At 41.4% G+C, this 18,240-nt stretch overlaps 1 protein-coding gene across 7 annotated transcripts in view; it reads right to left on the reverse strand.

Moving 5' to 3' along the window:
- The window catches only part of DAAM1 (dishevelled associated activator of morphogenesis 1), a 237,831-nt gene that overhangs the window by 45,384 nt on the left and 174,207 nt on the right, over positions 1-18,240 (reverse strand). For 5 of the 7 annotated variants that reach the window (XM_063947378.1, XM_063947382.1, XM_063947381.1 and 2 more), the window contains exons 12-18: positions 17,047-17,105; positions 14,383-14,570; positions 11,130-11,438; positions 10,212-10,319; positions 7,601-7,627; positions 5,829-5,861; positions 4,778-4,884 (exon numbers count right to left, since the gene is read on the reverse strand). In XM_063947378.1, coding sequence (XP_063803448.1) covers positions 4,778-4,884; positions 5,829-5,861; positions 7,601-7,627; positions 10,212-10,319; positions 11,130-11,438; positions 14,383-14,570; positions 17,047-17,105 — 831 coding nt within the window. The remainder of the gene's footprint in view (positions 1-4,777; positions 4,885-5,828; positions 5,862-7,600; positions 7,628-10,211; positions 10,320-11,129; positions 11,439-14,382; positions 14,571-17,046; positions 17,106-18,240) is intronic. The other 2 variants (XM_063947383.1, XM_063947384.1) reach the window with 2 other exon arrangements.

The raw sequence follows: 18,240 nt of genomic DNA on the forward strand, positions 1-18,240 counted from the left end.
GAAGTGTGAAGTGTGCTGAGAGCAATGGAGCACAGCTGCAGTGCTGTGCGCTACCTTATGAAGACAGGAAAGTCTTCTGCCGCCGATTTATGGACCTCTTCTTGCTTCAGCATCTGTAAGGGGGCCGGCGGCGCGGCTCCGGGACCCATCCATGGCTGGGCCTGTGATCGTCCCTCTGGAGCTAATGTCCAGTAGCCTAAGAAGCCCAATCCACTCTGCACGCAGGTGAGTTCGCTTCTTCTCCCCTTAGTCCCTCGATGCAGTGAGCCTGTTGCCAGCAGGTCTCACTGAAAATAAAAAACCTATTTAAACTTTTACTCTAAGCAGCTCAGGAGAGCCACCTAGATTGCACCCTTCTCGTTCGGGCACAAAATCTTAACTGAGGCTTGGAGGAGGGTCATAGGGGGAGGAGCCAGTGCACACCAGCTAGTCCTAAAACTTTTACTTTGTGCCCAGTCTCCTGCGGAGCCGCTATTCCCCATGGTCCTTTCGGAGTCCCCAGCATCCACTAGGACGTTAGAGAAAGAAGTATTAGAACTCGAGGGCATACATTGAGACTGGAGGGGGGGAGGTTCAGGGGAAATTTAAGGAAAAATTACTTCACAGAAAGGGTAGTGGATAAGTGGAATAGCCTCCCATCAGAGGTGGTAGAGGCTAAGACTGTAGGGCAATTTAAACATGCTTGGGACAGGCATATGAATATCCTTACAAAGAATTAAGGTTAAAAAAGGGTTGAGATTGCCTAAAGGATAAAATAAAAAAGGGGCAGACTAGATGGGCCAAGTGGTTCTTATCTGCCGTCAAATTCTATGTTTCTATGTAACGTCGGCTAATCCACTACAAACAATGGGAGTTTATTGAATAATCCCTTAGGTGTTTAATTTCCGCAGCCTGTAATAGCACAAGGTATGGTACGTCAAGATCTGTTTGCTTTGAACAAAAAGGCATTGGATGGAAAAAGTCTTGCACGGAGACAAGATGATTAGGCACTTTTTGCATATAAGCACTTTTACAGGAAGAAATACATTCGGGACAGAATCTTTTAAGGGGGGAAAAAAAACGAGGAAAAAAATAACCGAACACAGTAGGGTGTTTATTTTTCACTATGACCTGGTATTTACAGACCCTCCACTAGCATCTCTTTACAGTCATTTTTTTTAACCATTTGCACTTAAATTATTTAATGTAAAAAAAGATCCCCTATTTATGCCTATCAATGTGTTACATCGCAGACTCATATCTCATCAATGGTTGAAATCAGATATTAAAAACAAGTCTGAGCCATCTCCTATGATATTAGCTACGGCGCTGACACCGCAGAGGGAGTGTCAGCTATCTTGTGCTCAGAACTGTTGTGTTTGGCTCCCTTGCAGTGAAGCATAAAAGATCATTTTGTGTCTGGTTAGTTCAGCTATGACATAATATCAAGGACTCTGGGAACTGGGGTAAGGAGGGGGATACATCCAGACTGCTAGAATCGTGTTTAGAGGTTGGCTTTAGATGCATACTCCATTAATCTTTAAGAAGAACATTATGTTGTCCAAAAACAAGAAAGTGTTTATTTAGTTTTACTCACATTATTAGAATAAAGTCCTGGTACTAATGCAGGTATGTAAGTTACTGCACACTGCTGCTACACAAAGCTTGGCAAAGCAACCCCCCATCTGCGCTAGGTTACCATACCAGGGGCGGAGGTGCTTCTCTAACTGTACACACCCAGAGTGTCTGGCAAACCTACACAGGCAGCAGGGTTATACCCCTTTTCTACTGTCGCAATAACCCAGGTCGCAGATTGGTGTAAAAGGGTCCTTGAAAAATAACCCGGGTCAAGTGACCCGAGTAGATGCCATAATCTGACCCGGGAAGGTCCCGATAAATGGGGTGACCCAGTCTATCTGACCCGGTCACACAAAGCTGTTAATTGGAGCTTCTGGGGTGCTCTTACATAATGTCATCTCCAAGAGGCCTGCAGGGCACACACAGCATGGCTGCCTGGAACGCAGCAATAAGGCGCAAACACTCAAACTCATCTTTGTGAGCCTGATAAGGCCACTTTTGTAATGATATTCACAGGATTTGCAGGGCAGACACGGGTTCAGTGCAAGCGGGGCTGAGCCAGGAATAACCTGGGTCGAAGGTACAGTGATGGGGTCTGGGACAACATATCCTCCATCCGCTCCATCACTCATCTCTGTTCATCTCCCACCGGACTGCGTTACTGGCAGCCAAATCTTTGGTTCCTGATGCCAGCAGCTTACTATCCACACACTGGGCTCAGGACCACTCTGAGCTACTGCAAACATAGTTACTCCAGTGCTGGGACATCTACCAGCGTTCGTTATAAGGAGTTCACCTGTAAAGGCAATGGGAATCGACTCGCTATAATAAAGGCTTCATTTCATTTTATGGCATAACCATTAATAAATACATAGTGTTTGTGGATATGTGGGAAAGAGTATCTCATGAACCAATGTTATTATGAGAGTATCATTGCAGATAAGACTACACATTACTGGCCAGAGAAGAATGACAGGTTATCTATCTTGCACAATAACACATTCCAGCGTTCTGTTGTAGAATTACTCTTGCTACATTGCATTGTTTAGTTAGGCAAACACAATTACATGCCAAAGAACATACGTCTGATCTCTGGAGCGTGGAGTCTGGTTTCATTATTTTATCACCAAAATATTTCTCTTAGGACACACTAAATACCACAGATAGCTAAACAAGGATGTAAGCTATTCGTAGGCACTGATAGAAGCTACACACCATAACGCAAGACTTACACGATATATACACGTATAAAACCGCGGTGAATATGTGCATGTGTGGTGGATCAAGTGTACTAAGTAATTAATGAAGTCAGATATTGTTTTTTGATAAAATGTTCTCAAGAAAGTTGAACAATGTCCGTGAATCATTCCCTGAAAGATCAACATAAACCGTAAACTACAGATGGAGCAAGTAACGTGATCCAGTGCCAAATGGTGGGTTCCGGATGATAGGTTGACGGGTGTTGGGTCTACATGGTCAATAGGTTGACTTGTAAAAGGAAGAGTGCTTAAGCCTGACAGATTCAAAAGGTTTGGAACCTGTCCCACCTGCCCTGATTGTTTTCAACTAGCATGGATCTAGAGCATTAACAAACTGCATATTGGAAAGGCACTATCATGATAAGTCCTGTATAAATGTATACAATATGACAGTTTTAGGGATAACTTTGGGGCATGGGGCCCCATGAGTTGGTGTGGGCGGACTGCTTTTGGGTGGCACATTATAACAATTAATTTACCACTTTTTAAGAACTTTCATTTAATCGGTTTACTGATGCAACACTTTTTAGCATTTTAATGAATACCTCTCACCTATACAAAACTCTTTAACACATAGTAAGCGTTAATAAGAAAGAAGCAAAAGCTAACACCTTAGCCCCTCAATAATGTGCTGTCCTGCGGTGACTGGCCTTGGCTCACTTGGTAAAGTCCCGTGCACCAGGGTGTTAGGCACCCACCAGATGAGGTTACCTGGATGCTGGTTGGTGGGCCAATATTTTTGGGCCAAAAAGTATGCCAAGACCTCGATTTTGCTGTATGTTAGATTGCAGAGCTCAATATAATTGTGGTTATTGGCAGTGCCTGGTACTATAGAGTGTGCATCGGCATTATATTTTCTCTTTGTGTGGCATGATATTACCTCTCATTATATTTATAATTAGAGTGTGCAGTCCAAGGTCCCCTTCTCACATATATTTAAAAAGTTGATATGCCAATGGTCGACACAAGTTTTTTCGTTTTTTGTTTTCATTTTATTTTACATCTCCATTATTTACCATCCACACGGACTACTACTGGAAATAATAACCTGAGCAGAGCACAGCGGTAGCGAAGCATGGCGAGTGAAACAAGCTCACGAGGGTACACATTTCCACTAGCTGAGCTTACATGTGGTTAAACATACAACATTGCATTTAAAAAAAAAAAAACAACTTGTGGTGACCTTGTGTGTGGAGACCATTTCCATATCGACCTTATGCGCCATGTCGACCGTTTGTGGTGTCTACCTTTTTCATATTGACCCTGTTGACCTACTTCATGTCGGGTCTACCTATTTCTGGTCGAGCCAATGATCGACACTTTCAACTGACACGAAGAAGACATGCTACCAACCCACTTCATAGCTCCATAATATTGTCATCACAGAGCATCATGGTATGGTCTGTGCCCATGTAGTCAAAATAAAAAATAGATCTGTGAGACTGTTCATTTGGCGTCACATTTTGAGGCTCAATGTTTTCCCTTAGTTTCTAATTTGAAAAGACAGCGACTACACCAGCATACCATGCCGTTATAATTAGTATCCCCCACAACCAACGTATACCTCTCAGGCAAAACTGGAAAAGGGCAGCAGATTAGTTGAAGAGATTGCCCTATGCCAGATTTATATTGTACTATAACAAAACCCCAGAGTTCTATATGGACGATGACCCACATCCATAATGAAGAGAAAGTTACCTTTTTGTTTCACTATCATAGCATTTGTTTATTAAGTGAAGCACCGTGGTATATAATATTTGGTGTATATGTCATGTTGCTTTTTTATTCTGCACTCGGTGAAGAGGAGAGCAGAGGTAAATTTTAAGCTAACTCTGAGAAGAAGAAGAAAAAAAGCACATAAGGATAAACACATAGGGTAACATTTTACTTAAATATAGGGAAATCGAGATTTATTAAATTGATGGGTTGTTGACATGCTCCATCACCACAGATAATCATACCTGGATAGGAGAATATTACAGTTCTGTGCCCTTCTGCCATCTATCACAGAAAGTTCCTTTACTTTCATTTTTGAACTTAGTGTATCATCATTAGAATCTGTTTCTTTCTGAAATTACCAGAAAAAAAAAAAGACACAATGTTACATTTTAGTCACCTAATGATATATATTTCGCAAGAAAAAGTCACACCACCTAAAATACGAGCTGATCCAACAAGAAAACGGATCTTGTTGCAAAAAATCCTGTCTGATGGAACGGGGTCACTGTACGGGACACACTTCTGTGTCCCATATAATATTTGCAAATTATTCTCAATTCAGCTCATTTAAAGTGGGTGTCACTTACAAACAGTAGAGGCAGCTATTATGGTCCCTTTTTATACCCAATTGCCTATCAATTCACTAGAAACCACTGAAGTGTATCGAGAAAAAAAAAAGGTTCCAACACAATCAAAGCTTGAAACATTAATACACATTTAAAGGTTTGTTCTCCTCTAAAAAAAAAAAAATGTTAATACAATTTTTTTTTTAATCTCATAGGACTTTGAGTAATGTGTTAAGCATTCATACAACAACAAAAAAGTAAAAAAAAAAAAAAGTTTCAGTCAATTAAACCAGTGGTTCTCAAACTGTGTACCGTGGCACACTGGGGTGCCTTAGGACACTTGCAGGGGTGCTTTGGATTGGTGGTCCAGGACCAATTAAAATTATTATTGTTGATGTAGTAGGCATAACCAGTGCTGGTGGGTGTCAATCATAAAATATGTGGACAAATAGAAGCAAATCTTGCCTCTCATCACACAGTTAAACCTAAGGATGACATATAGACAATTTACTTAATTTAATATTTCTTTCTAAATTTCTCAATAAGAATTTTTTGTCCTAGGGGCGCCGTGAAAACAATTCTGATACCGACGATTCAAAAAAGTTTGAGAACCACTGAATTAAACATTGGCAACTAAAATAAGTTTAGTATGTTAAACAAAAAGAAAAAAAAAAAACACTCAAGAAATGCAACTGCAAAAACAAACAAACAAAAAAAAATACACTACCGGAACGTTAAATGTATCTCTTCTGAAGAGCCCCTGTGTATTTAAAATAATCAATCTGAATATACAGAGAAAAAAAGAAACAGTCTACTAATTGTATTCTACAACATACATGTGTAAAGGTCTATGCACAACCTATATATGGAATCTCACTGCTTTGTGCATTTGACCTTTCGCGTATTCTGGTCTTCAACTTTATCTGAACAGGTAAGATAAGACATTTCTGGTGAGTACTGAAAGAGTCAAAGCTAAAAAAAATAAATGGGACATACTTTGTTTTCCATTGTGAATATTTAGATCTTTCTGGCCATGCCGGTTGAAAAAATAAAATATTTTAAGCTTCCTGATAATTGTTTTTGGCACAGGAGACTGGAAATTGCAGTTTCAAATTGTATTTAAGGGGACATTCACCCTATTTTGAAGTTTCGATAGGCAACACCATGTATAGATGGATTTGCCTATCACGAACAAGTCAACTTTCCGGAGCTTGTGCATACTACTACATTGCAGCCCTACAGAATTATATGGGGACTGCAGTGCCCATCTCTGCTCTGATCTTGTTGGTTGGCGCTCCTCACAAATGGCCAAAAGGAGCCATTTAGTGCCGCTGGCCAAAGATCATCCATTCAAGGTCATGGTCCAACTTTCCATGACTATCTCCGTCAGAACTGGCAGTTATATTGGGACAATACAAACAATTTGTGGATACATACAGATATGTCCTCATGCATCTTTGCCCACAGTCTCGCCAAACCGCTCCTCTTGGCACGCCAGGTTCCGTGAGACTCTACTAGCATACGGCACCAGGAGACTGTGTTGATTAATTTGATACTGTATGTGACATTTGTATAATTGTGTGAGACTAATGGGCACTACACACTGGCAGATAAAACAGAACGATATGAACGTTCTCCATCATAAATGAACGAGAACTCGTTCATATCGTTCTGTGTGGAGGCAGCAGCGATGAACGATGCGCGGACCCGCGCTCGTTCATCGCTGGTGCCCTGTCGCTTGTGCATGCAGGCCAATATGGTAGTGATGAGCGGGTTCGGTTTTACTCGGTTTTACTCGGTTCTCAAAACAGAACCTTATTGGCTATCCAAAACACGTGACATTCGTGAGCCAATAAGATGCCGTTTTGAGAACCGAGTAAAACCGAGTAAAACCGAACCCGCTCATCACTACAATATGGACGATCTCGTCCATATTTGCCTGCACTGCTATGGAGCCGGGTGACGGGGGGAGTGAAGATACTTCACTCCCCCGTCACCTCCCCCCCGCCGCCTGGTCGCCCGTATCCGCCGTCGGGCAGCTCGGCGGCGGATTGGTATGTGTGTACGGCCCATTAGGGCTGGATGTTATGACGCCCGAGTTCAGACATTTTTTTAAAGGGGCAATCCCTAGCAATACCATGCCTTGTGATTGCTCCTTTAAAAAATAAAATCAGAATTCGGCCGGCATCCCGCACGTCCGCTGAACTAGGGCGTCATTACATCCGGGACTAAATCTCTGAATCTGTATATGAAGTGCTACAATGCAGTAATCACTGCTTTTTTTCCATGCCAAGTTCCGTTGTGCTTTATGTACAGACTCAGTCGCACACAGATATACAAGTGTTTGCATATTAATCAGCACAGTCTCCTGGTGCAATCTAGTCACATCGTGTTGCAACTAAGCCTATTACTGACACAATACTCAACTGTTGTTGTGATAACGTTTTATATATAGTTAGAAAACAAAGGCGCCAAGAGTTGTAGCAGTAGCTCACTCACCTGTTTGATGCCATTCATGGAGAAATCCTGCAGCCATATCAGCAGCCAAGCATGAAGAAAGAGGCAATCATTGCGTGCAATTCAGCGGTGGCAGCAAATTAGGAGGAGATAGAGAGTGGCCAAAGCAGAATCATTTTAGACAGAGGCTGGTAGCAAAGAGCCATCCGGGTAAAACACGAAGGCTCAGCAAAGTCAATACATTGTGAAAGCAAGTCAGAGATAACAAAATAAATGGACGATAAAGTAATTACAATTGTCATGCACTGGTAGGATGGCTCCGTCCTCAGTCTGATACACTTGTTCTAATTAGAAGTACTGATTGACAAACAAGGGTGCTCTCATCAATAGGTGATACAGTACTGCGTGTATAATACCTAATGATCATATAAATACGTATATGTAAAATAACCCTAGAAGGATCACATCAGACAATTAACAAGCAGTTGTTTCTAAACTCTTTCATCTAAACCTGTGCGATATAACGAATAATGGAACTGTATTGAAAATGATTTCGCATCTCACTAGGATCAGGGACCTCTGCTGAACTCTATTTTACAGTATGTCCTATGGAAACACTACATTTGGAAAAACAAACCATATTTGTTGTACAAAAAAAAAAAAAATGTAACTAGTTCAACTTTTGCTCTAACACTTTTAAATGAGTATCATTATTAAAGGTTTTTATATTGAGTTGAGGCATTACATCAGATTTGTACTGCAAAACTATATTTACCTAAATGGCAAATAGTCAAATATTATAATGATGATCAATAATAAATAATAAAATATATATCTATAGATATATCCATCTCTCATAATAATATATATATGGGTTTAGCAGGATTTACAGATGGGCAGCCGTCAGTATGGGCGAGCACAAAGAGTCCCCTTGCAGGCTCGCTGCAGTCCCCACAGGTTCTAGTCCCACTCTATGGGTGAGAATAGCCCCTGAGCGCCGGGAATCTGGCATCGGTATCCTGACCACCGGCAATGTAACTACATCCCATATTTCCATTATATATAGATATATATATATATATAGATATAATGGATATATATATATATATATATATATATATATATATATATTATATTTATTTTACACACACACATACAGATACATGCACATATTTGTTTGTTTATTTATTACCAGTTCTTTATATGGCGCACACATATTCCGCAGCGCTTTACAGAGAATATTTGCCCATTCACATCAGTCCCTGTCCCAGAGGAGCTTACACTCTATATTCCCTATCACATGAACCCGCAGACATTCACGTTACGGTTAATTTTGTTGGGAGCCAATTAACCTATCAGTATATTTTTGGATTGTGGGAGAAAACCGGAGTACCCGGAGGAAACCCACGCAAGTACGGGGAGAATATATAAACTCCACACAGTTAGGGCCATGGTGGGAATCAAACCCATGACCTCAGTGCTGTGAGGCAGTAATGCTAACCATTACACCACAGGTTCTCAAACTCTGTCCTCAGGACCCCACACGGTGCATGTTTTGCAGGTCTCCTCACAGAATCGCAAGTGAAATAATTAGCTCCACCTGTGTGTGGACCTTTTAAAATGTGTCAGTGAGTAATTAATACACCTGTGCACCTGCTGGGTTACCTGCAAAACATGCACTGTGTGGGGTCCTGAGGACCGAGTTTGAGAACCACTGCATTACACCATCCGTACTGCTCCACATAAATATTGTATATAATAAATATTTTTATTTCAACATTTGCCATTTAGTTTAGCAATACAATCTATGATAATAACTCCACACAACTTTTATCAATCACGTTGAAAGAATCTCATTTAAAATTGTTAGAGAAAAACTCCATTTACCTAAATGGCAAATGTTCACTTAAAAAATAAAACTTACTATAGTTTCAAAGCAGTCCTGTGACTTTTGGAGCTTTCAGTTACTTTTAGTAGAACACCTTCATGAATAATGTTACACAAACACAGCAAGTACTAGAAGTTGCCAATAGATAAATTACTGCTTTTTAGGGTATCGTAATTTACATAATCATTTAGATGGTCAACGATATTGCAATAAAACAGATTTCATACCAACCAGCAACTTCAGTGTTTAATAAGCAAAAATTTCAGAACTAAAATTAAGGTTTAATAATTCCTAAACTCTTTTTCTCTGAAGTAGTTTTTTCACATCTGATCTACTGGTGTTCCATAATGGAAGGACCACTTCGTGTTTAGGGGGTAATTCCAAGTTGATCGCAGCAGGAATTTTGTTAGCAGTTGGGCAAAACCATGTGCACTGCACGGGAGGCAGATATAACATGTGCAGAGAGAGTTAGATTTGGGTGGGTTATTTTGTTTCTGTGCAGGGCAAATACTGGCTGCTTTATTTTTACACTGCAAATTAGATTGCAGATTGAACACACCACACCCAAATCTAACTCTCTCTGCACATGTTATATCTGCCTCCCCTGCAGTGCACATGGTTTTGGCCAACTGCTAACAAAATTCCTGCTGCGATCAACTTGGAATTACCCCCTTAGTCTCCAAATAAAACCAATTTCCTATTTTTGACTCCTGTGATCTAAAACCACCAATATTACGCAACATTTGCTATAAAGCGGAGGATTACCTGCTGTCTTTGGTATGCTGAGAATGTTCGCTCAATATCTTCAAGATCTAATATTTTGAAAACTTTGCTGTCATCAATATCAACCCACAGGGTTCCATCCAACTTATTCTAGAGGAAAAAAATATATCGCTTTTAGTTAACATAAATATACTATTTTTCTTCTACTGGTAGATATCTATTCATGCCCGATGCAACTTAAAGAGAATCTTCCTAATATACCGACCTCCAATTCAGGGACGTGCTAAACTGAATCCGTAAAGATAAAATATTAGCCAAGAAAAATAAAATGACTAATTTGGTTTCTAAATTATAAATTACTATAAACAGCTCTTCGGCAAGTGCTTAATCATCGATGTACCAATGCGTTTAGTTTTCTTGTGTGTGTTGAGCGTGTAAATGTGTGTTCTATTACAATGACCTCAGGGGCAGATGTACTAATCTCCTTCGAGAGTGATAAATTGTAGAGAGATAAAAGTGCCAACCAATCAGCTCATGACTGTCATTTTTCAAACACAGCCTGTAAAATGACAGTTATGAGCTGATTGGCTCTCCAAGGCTTAGTTTTGCTACTCCCCAGTGTCTCACTAAATTAATGTTAATGTAAGAATTAACATATTCTCTCTGTAGTTTCTCTGTATAAAAGCGCTGGACCTACTGTATATGGCTTTGTATGGCGAGCGTCCTCCACAGTGACCTCTATCTCCTTTACAGTTTTATAGTACTGGGTGCATTATTCTCTATACTGCACAAACAACTTTCTATGGGTTCCTAGTAAAAGCCCAGCAAAAAATATTCTTACAGTTTTGACCGAGGAAAAACGTTTTGACTATATGAAACCCTCTAAAATTGTAGAACAATAAAATGTATGTCAATATATTTTAAAGACGATGCAGTTAATGAAAACATACGTGCACTTACCTCTGGCAGTTTACACCAGTTGAAAGATTTGAGGGGGTTCGTTGGCTGAGGAACATTTTTCTTTTTCAATGATGGACCTAATGGAGCTCCAGGAGATGCAGCTAATCCACTTAAAAATGGAAGACCAGGTGGAGGTGGTGGACCTCCAGGCGGAGGAGGTGGTGGCGGGGGTGGAGGAGCCATTCCACCTGGGACAGGCGGTGGTGGTGGTGGTGGTGGCATCATGATTCCAGGTGGCAAAGAAATTGGACCACCAGGTGCGCCTGGTGGTAGAGGAGGACCTCCAGGAACGGGGGCACAGATTGCCCGCTGAAAGGTGAAGGAGCTTTTTAGTATATTCTGCACATATACATATTTTTGTACACCTATAGTTAAATGAGTTAAAAATAAGTCTGCAAGTAATGAGTGTGAATGAGAGACGTAGCTCTTGGGAGATATTCTTAGACGAGGGAAAGAAGTACGTTGGTTCAGTTTTGTTCATGACTCACTAACAGGGCATGTTTTCCAGGTCTCCTCACAGAACCACAAAATTAATCAGTCAATAATGAATACACTTGTGTCCTAACAAGAAGATATGGAAAACACACACTGTTATTGTGTGCCAAGGAGTGGATTTGAGCACTGTATTAAAATATACACCAAAAGGTTCTCAAACACTGTCCTCAAGGCACCCCAAGGGTCCAGGTTTTTGGTACTCCATGGCTCAGCACAGATGGTTAAATCAAATTGACCAAGGTACTTATTAAGTCCATGTGGCCAAGCATGGATAAACTTAAAACCTGGACCGTTGGGGTTCCTTATGACCACGTTTGAGAACCTCTAGTACAGTATATACACAAATGCAAATTGTTTCGGACATACACACTGAAAGTTGTGTGAAAGTTTAGACAACCCTGGTCAAAGTGCACATTTCACTGAACCACTGAATGGAAGACATTAGTACAACCTCTGCTGGGTACAAAATAAAACATGACATATGCAGTACATTTAAAAGGCACAGTTACTTTAATTTGCAAATTAACAGATTAAAATTAAATTGTAAATGTGGTAAGTGCAAAAATTTGGTCACCGGTCAGCCGCAAAGTCCTTTGTCAGAAACAACACCCTTTCTAAGCGTCAGGCTATTGTTGCATTAGGAATGGTGTCCCTACATTTTAAAACACATCTTGGGTGGTTATCTGCCGTCAGCTGCAATCATGTACGTATGGAAACCTGGCTCCTGCATTGCTACTGCTGTGTCCAGTCATGGCTGTAACTAGGGGGGAAGGGGGGCTAAGGGGTCACGTGCCCCAGGAGCTGGATTTAGGGAGCGGCGAGAACCTTGCCTGGCTCCCTCAATTTGCTGCTCCTCTACTCCCGCCCGCCGCAATCTCCTCACGTAGTCAGGGCCAGTCGGCCCATTAAATTGTTATCCCTTGCCCCGGGTGCCGAAAATCCTAGTTTTGGCCCGGTTCCAGTCTCTAATTTGATGTTGGGTATAGGCTGCGTATGTGTACACAGTTGTGAATAAGTTTGATGGCTCCGGTGGGCGTCTTATCTTCTTTTCAACAATTTTTATTTATTTTTGTGATTGTGGCCAAAAAAAAAAAAAAGTTATTGTTGCATCATAGTTTTGCATTTCTCAAATATTGCCATTTGCGGATCATTTTTGTGCAAGCAACATTGTAATGTGGGCAGTATGGATGGTTAGCATTACTGCCTCACAGCTCTGAGGTCATGGGTTCGATTTCCACCATGGCCCTATCTGTGTGGAGTTTGTATATTCTCCCTGTGCTCCGGTTTCCTACCACAATCCAAAAATCTACTGGTAGGTTAATTGGCTTCCAACAACATTAAGTCTAGTGTATAATAAGTGTGTGCGTGTACATGTGTCTGGGCCAGACTAGATGGGCCAAGTGGTTCATATCTGCTCTCACATTCTATGTTTCTATGACCTCTGCTCTCGTGTCAGCTAAGCCTTCTGCAGGCCCTGTGCCGTAATGTGTAGGTTCTGCTTATTACATCTGACAAGTTTATGAACAGATCTATCAGAGATAGATTTAAATATAGTCTTTTATAGCCGCCTTCTGCTTTGTAACAGGCAGTTATCATATATATATATATATAATTTTTTTATTTTTTTATTTTAAGTCTTGACCCCAGTCAGTTGTTTGGAAAAGACTATAATTGTCGAAAAGTAGACAACATCCTGAGAAGTTAGAAATTTAACATTTAAGGTATTTAATGTAAATTTCATAAATTTAACATATATTCTATATACTAAAAACAAAGAAGTCTCAATAAATCAATTGGAAGAAAGGTCCGACTTTTACAAATGCCACATTTTTTTTCATTAAATTAAATTCGGTAATTAGTATTTGCGCGTTGAAGTGTGCACAAAGAGGTAATGTTTACATCTGTATCCTGCAGAAGTATAGTTAACTTCTTGTCACTTAGACACTAGCAAAACATGCAATTTAACCACCAAGGATGCCCAAACTTTTGCCTATAGCTCTGTATCTATGATATAGGGGTATATTCAATTGACGTCGAAAGCTGCCGTCTGACGAAAAGACGGCAGTTTTCGACTTTTTTTTAGGTCTTAAGGGGTTCCAACCTATTCAATATTTTCGACAAGTTGAGTTTTTCACATTTTTAATTTTTTGGGGATTTTTTTCATACTTAACGATCCACGTGGACTACTATTGGAACGGTAAAGTGTGCCGAGCGAAGCGGTAGCGGAGCGAAGGCACCATGCCCGAAGCATGGCGAGCGAAGCGAGCCATGCGAGGGGACACGGTGCACTAATTTGGGATCTCGGTCACTCTACGAAGAAAACGACCCAAAAAAAAAAAAAAACCTCATGTCGACCTTTAGACCTGTCGACCTAGCACATGTCGACCTAGAAACCCTGTCGACCTTCCATCCATGTCGACCTAGTGACTGTCGACCTATAGTGGTCGACCTAAACATTGTCGACCTAGATACTGTCGATAAAACGAACCACACCCTCACTGGCTGTCTGATGCTAGGACACAGCCTCTCATCTCTCCTGCAGCGCTACGTACCATCAGAGACACTGCCTATGGAGATGTTCTTCAGCAGCTGGAGTAGCAGACAACACTACTTGTGTTATATAAACACATAGTAATACAAACCACCTAAATAACCACTGAATGTTGGTAAGAAGTAACAAAACTGTGTGTGGCAGCTCAAGGTGCCCAGTCCTGGGTTTCACACCTAATAAATACAGAAGAATGTAATGGCTTCTCACACTGTTCAGCTCCTGGATCTGGGCTGTGAGCTCCACCACCTGCTGTTTCACTTGCTTGCACTCACTGGACTCCTTCTCCAGCTTTTCTTTCATTTTGTTCAGTGTCTGCATCATCTCCTCTTTCTCCTGAGTCTTCGCATCGCACTCTCGCTCTTTCTTCTCCAGTTTCTGTTGGAGCTCGTGGTGCTCTGCAATAGGAGAAAGGGACAAGTCAAGCGATCTGACGATAATCCGGATCACATTTTACATACGAGAATAGGTTATATACAGTATATTAACATGAATAGATTAAGTGCATATTAAAGAGTTTTATATATTATTTTTTTTATTTAACATCTGAGTAGATTCTAGGGCTAGTACAGGATTTTCAGATATCCCTGGTTGAACGTGGCTGTTATTAAAAAATAAAATTTAATTCTGAAGATAGTTGGACAAAGGACTTACAGTATGTGGGCATTTCACTAGTCTGTTTAGTGAAGTCAATGACTAAACTTCATGATCGGCTACGTAGATGGCACAGAAAAATATATATTTCAAAATACATTTAATTTAGCTCACATCCTCTTTTGGGGGCACAACAGTGGGGTATAGAGGGAAAAATGCAGGATTTGGCACTCAATCTGCTACAAATCGTTTGTAATAGAGCTCCCCCCCCCTCCCCCTATATAACCCTTCCTTGCTGTTACACCTTTGTTTTTTCTTAATGCCTTAGCAGAATACTGTAGGAACACCAAAGATGGCTGCATAATGCAGGATGTATCTTCATGATTTGAGCTGTTATTAATATTCTTCTCAACCCGCAGGAGGGCCATAAACTAGTCTGCCAGGAGGTTCAGGCATAGCTTTGGGGCTTCAGGCTGTGCTCCAGCCGAAACAGTGTCTCGACCAGTTAATTTTAAGGGCCCCATGACCAGATCTTCCAGGTTGGCAAAAGCTTCCAAGATGTTATGGTATAGATTCCTACCTGGGCTGATTCCATGTATACATTTCTACTAAATTAAAGTATATGGTGGTCTATCTCCCAAGTACTTCATTCTGGTTAATGTCTTTGTTGCACACACTGTGCCGCAACAGCACGGCAGTGTCCTCAGCGCTGGGAATTACAGCAGCAGCATGGGCCGTGTGTTTGGAGCATCTGCACTGTGCTGAAGGATAACGGCTAAGGAGTTGCAGGGGCCGTGGGGGGACAGCATAGCTTGCACACCCCTAGCTATGGCACTGCTCACACAGATGTTTCAAGTATACCATTCCCTAGGTACGGCTTTGGGACGCCCACAAAGTTAATAGTGCCCCCCGGAGGATGGAAGCGAAAACCGGACTTTTGTACTTACTGTTAAATGCTTCCCTAAATCTGCTTGGGAGATACTATGGTCCAATCCTTCTGTGGTTAATATGTTACAATCTGGTTATTTTACTCGTACTCTGAGGGCCTTGTTAGATAAAATAACTAAGGAGCAAGGTGGGGTTACATAGGGGAGGAGCTACATTACAAATGAGCTGTAGAAGTGTGAGTGCCACATCCTGTACTGCGCCCCAAGGTTACCAGTGTCCCCCAAAAGGATTCGGAGAAATTAATTTAATGGTAATTACAATAAAATGCCTTTTGTTTTGTTTTTGGTTTTTACATCAACTCTTTTTCACAGAATAATGTAAATGTGGTTTTACAGACTGATGGCGAAGTACCATAGTAAATGGTTTCCAAGTTGTGAGTGACATATAGGGGGAGATATATGTACATATACTTGTACATCCTAAAGAGGACAAGTGGAGAGGTTGCCCATAGCAATGGCCATGCTCATCTTGCAACGATGCAGTATGGTGCACGATACACCGGGCTGTGACTATTCGCAGCCGGTGATCCCTACATTCATTCCATTAGGAGTTAATGGATCGATCATGGGCTGCAATAATTGCAGCCCGGCATGTAATGCAGCAAGCTGTGTTGCAGCAGAGATGAGCATGGATACACCTGTACCTATCATTTTATAGAATGCACTTGATAAATGACAGCTAGAAGCGGATTTAATTTGTACTGTCCTTTTCAGGAGGTTTGATACATCTCCCCAATACTCATCTTGGAGCAAAGCTTTACCAGAATATATCTGCTGTCAGTAATATGAAGAAATACTCTAGTCTGTAGGCAACCACTAAGCTTACACAGCTCTAGGATTTAACAACTATGTCCTTATTCAAGCCAAAATAATTTGCATCGAACTAGAAAGTCAACTCTGTAATGATATAATTATAATAATAAATAATAATAATAATAATAATAATAATGCATAATAAATATATCTGCAGTTTATTGTTAGTGTTACCAATATTGGCGAGACCCAATATTTTTCTTAGAGTAGACTCCAATATTAAACCCAGGGGCGTTTCTACAGAGGAGGGGGCCCGTGTGCACCTCCGGGTGGGCACCCTCTTCTGAACAGTGCTGTAGACTCCGGCATTGTGCCGGAGTCTACTGCGCATGCACTGGACTCCGGAAACATGGTGGCCGCCATGCTCCGGAGACCAATTTGGCTACCGCGCATGCACCACACATATTGTACCCATTATAGAAACGCCAATGATTAAACCATCGCACAGCCAGGGCACACTGTACGATGTAAAGATCTCCTCTAGACTTGACGTGAACATTACAAATCTATAGGTATGTACCTTTTCGCATTTTCTCGGCCTGCTCCTTCCACTGTTTGACTTCATTCTCATTAACCAGCCTGTAGATATAAGTGACAGTTTGGACCATTGTAAAACGGAATGTTAAAGCAAACTGGACATGAAGCGAGTTTCTTTAGAACTATTTGTATTATTTCCAAAATTTGGATGGAGATCTTTCTGGAGCATAATAAAGCTAAACATACTGGAGAGACTATGATGCGATGGTGAATGTGTTCTATGCACACCCGGGGGTCATTCCGAGTTGATCACTCGCTAGCTATTTTTTGCAGCACTGCGATCAGGTCAAAACTCGGCAAAACTGCATATGCATATGCACCGCAATGCGCAGGCGCTTTCATACGGGTACAAAGCGCATCGGTGCTGAGCGATGGAGTTAACGGAGAATCCATTCGCACAGCCGATCGCAAGGAGAGTGACAGGAAGAGGGCGTTTGTGGGTGTCAACTTACCGTTTTCTGGGAGTGGTTGGAAAAACGCAGGCGTGTCCAAGCGTTTGCAGGGCGGGTGTCTGACGACAATTCTGGGACAGGACAGGCTGATGTGATCGCAGTGGCTGAGTAAGTTCAAACCCACTCAGAAACTGCACAAAACTTTTTTGTACCACTCGGCTGCACAAGCGTTCGCACACTTGCAAAGCGAAAATACACACCCCCATAGGCGGCGACTTTCTGATCGCAGCGCTGCAAAAAATAGCTAACGAGCGATCAACTCGAAATGACCCCCAATATGTGATGTGATGGTGATTGTGTTTCACTACGCACACCCGGCTTCCTGCTCTAACATACTGAATAGACTATATATGATGTGATGGTGATTGTGTTTCACTACGCACACCAGGCTTCCTGCTCCAACATACTGAAGGACACAGCCCACATTCTTTTACTCTGAAAGACTGAAACATTGATAACATATTGTAACAGCCTGCACTTCTCCGTATAGCAAATTTAAAAGAATATCACCCTGTCATTACGGGTCAGTAGATTTGTATTTGCACTTGTATTAGGTCTAGTGTCACATTGTAAATGCGGTCTACTGCTAATCGTACACCCGACTGGCAGCCCAAGGAGTAGGCGATTTCTCCCCCGGGGACTGCGATGAGCAGAAAGCGCTTCTAGTGTCAAGCCGCTCCCCTTGTATTCCAGACTTAACCCTTAAAAGCCAATTTTATCTGTAT

The sequence above is a fragment of the Pseudophryne corroboree genome, chromosome 12 (genome assembly GCF_028390025.1).
Source record: "Pseudophryne corroboree isolate aPseCor3 chromosome 12, aPseCor3.hap2, whole genome shotgun sequence".
Classification (NCBI taxonomy): Eukaryota; Metazoa; Chordata; class Amphibia; order Anura; family Myobatrachidae; genus Pseudophryne; species Pseudophryne corroboree.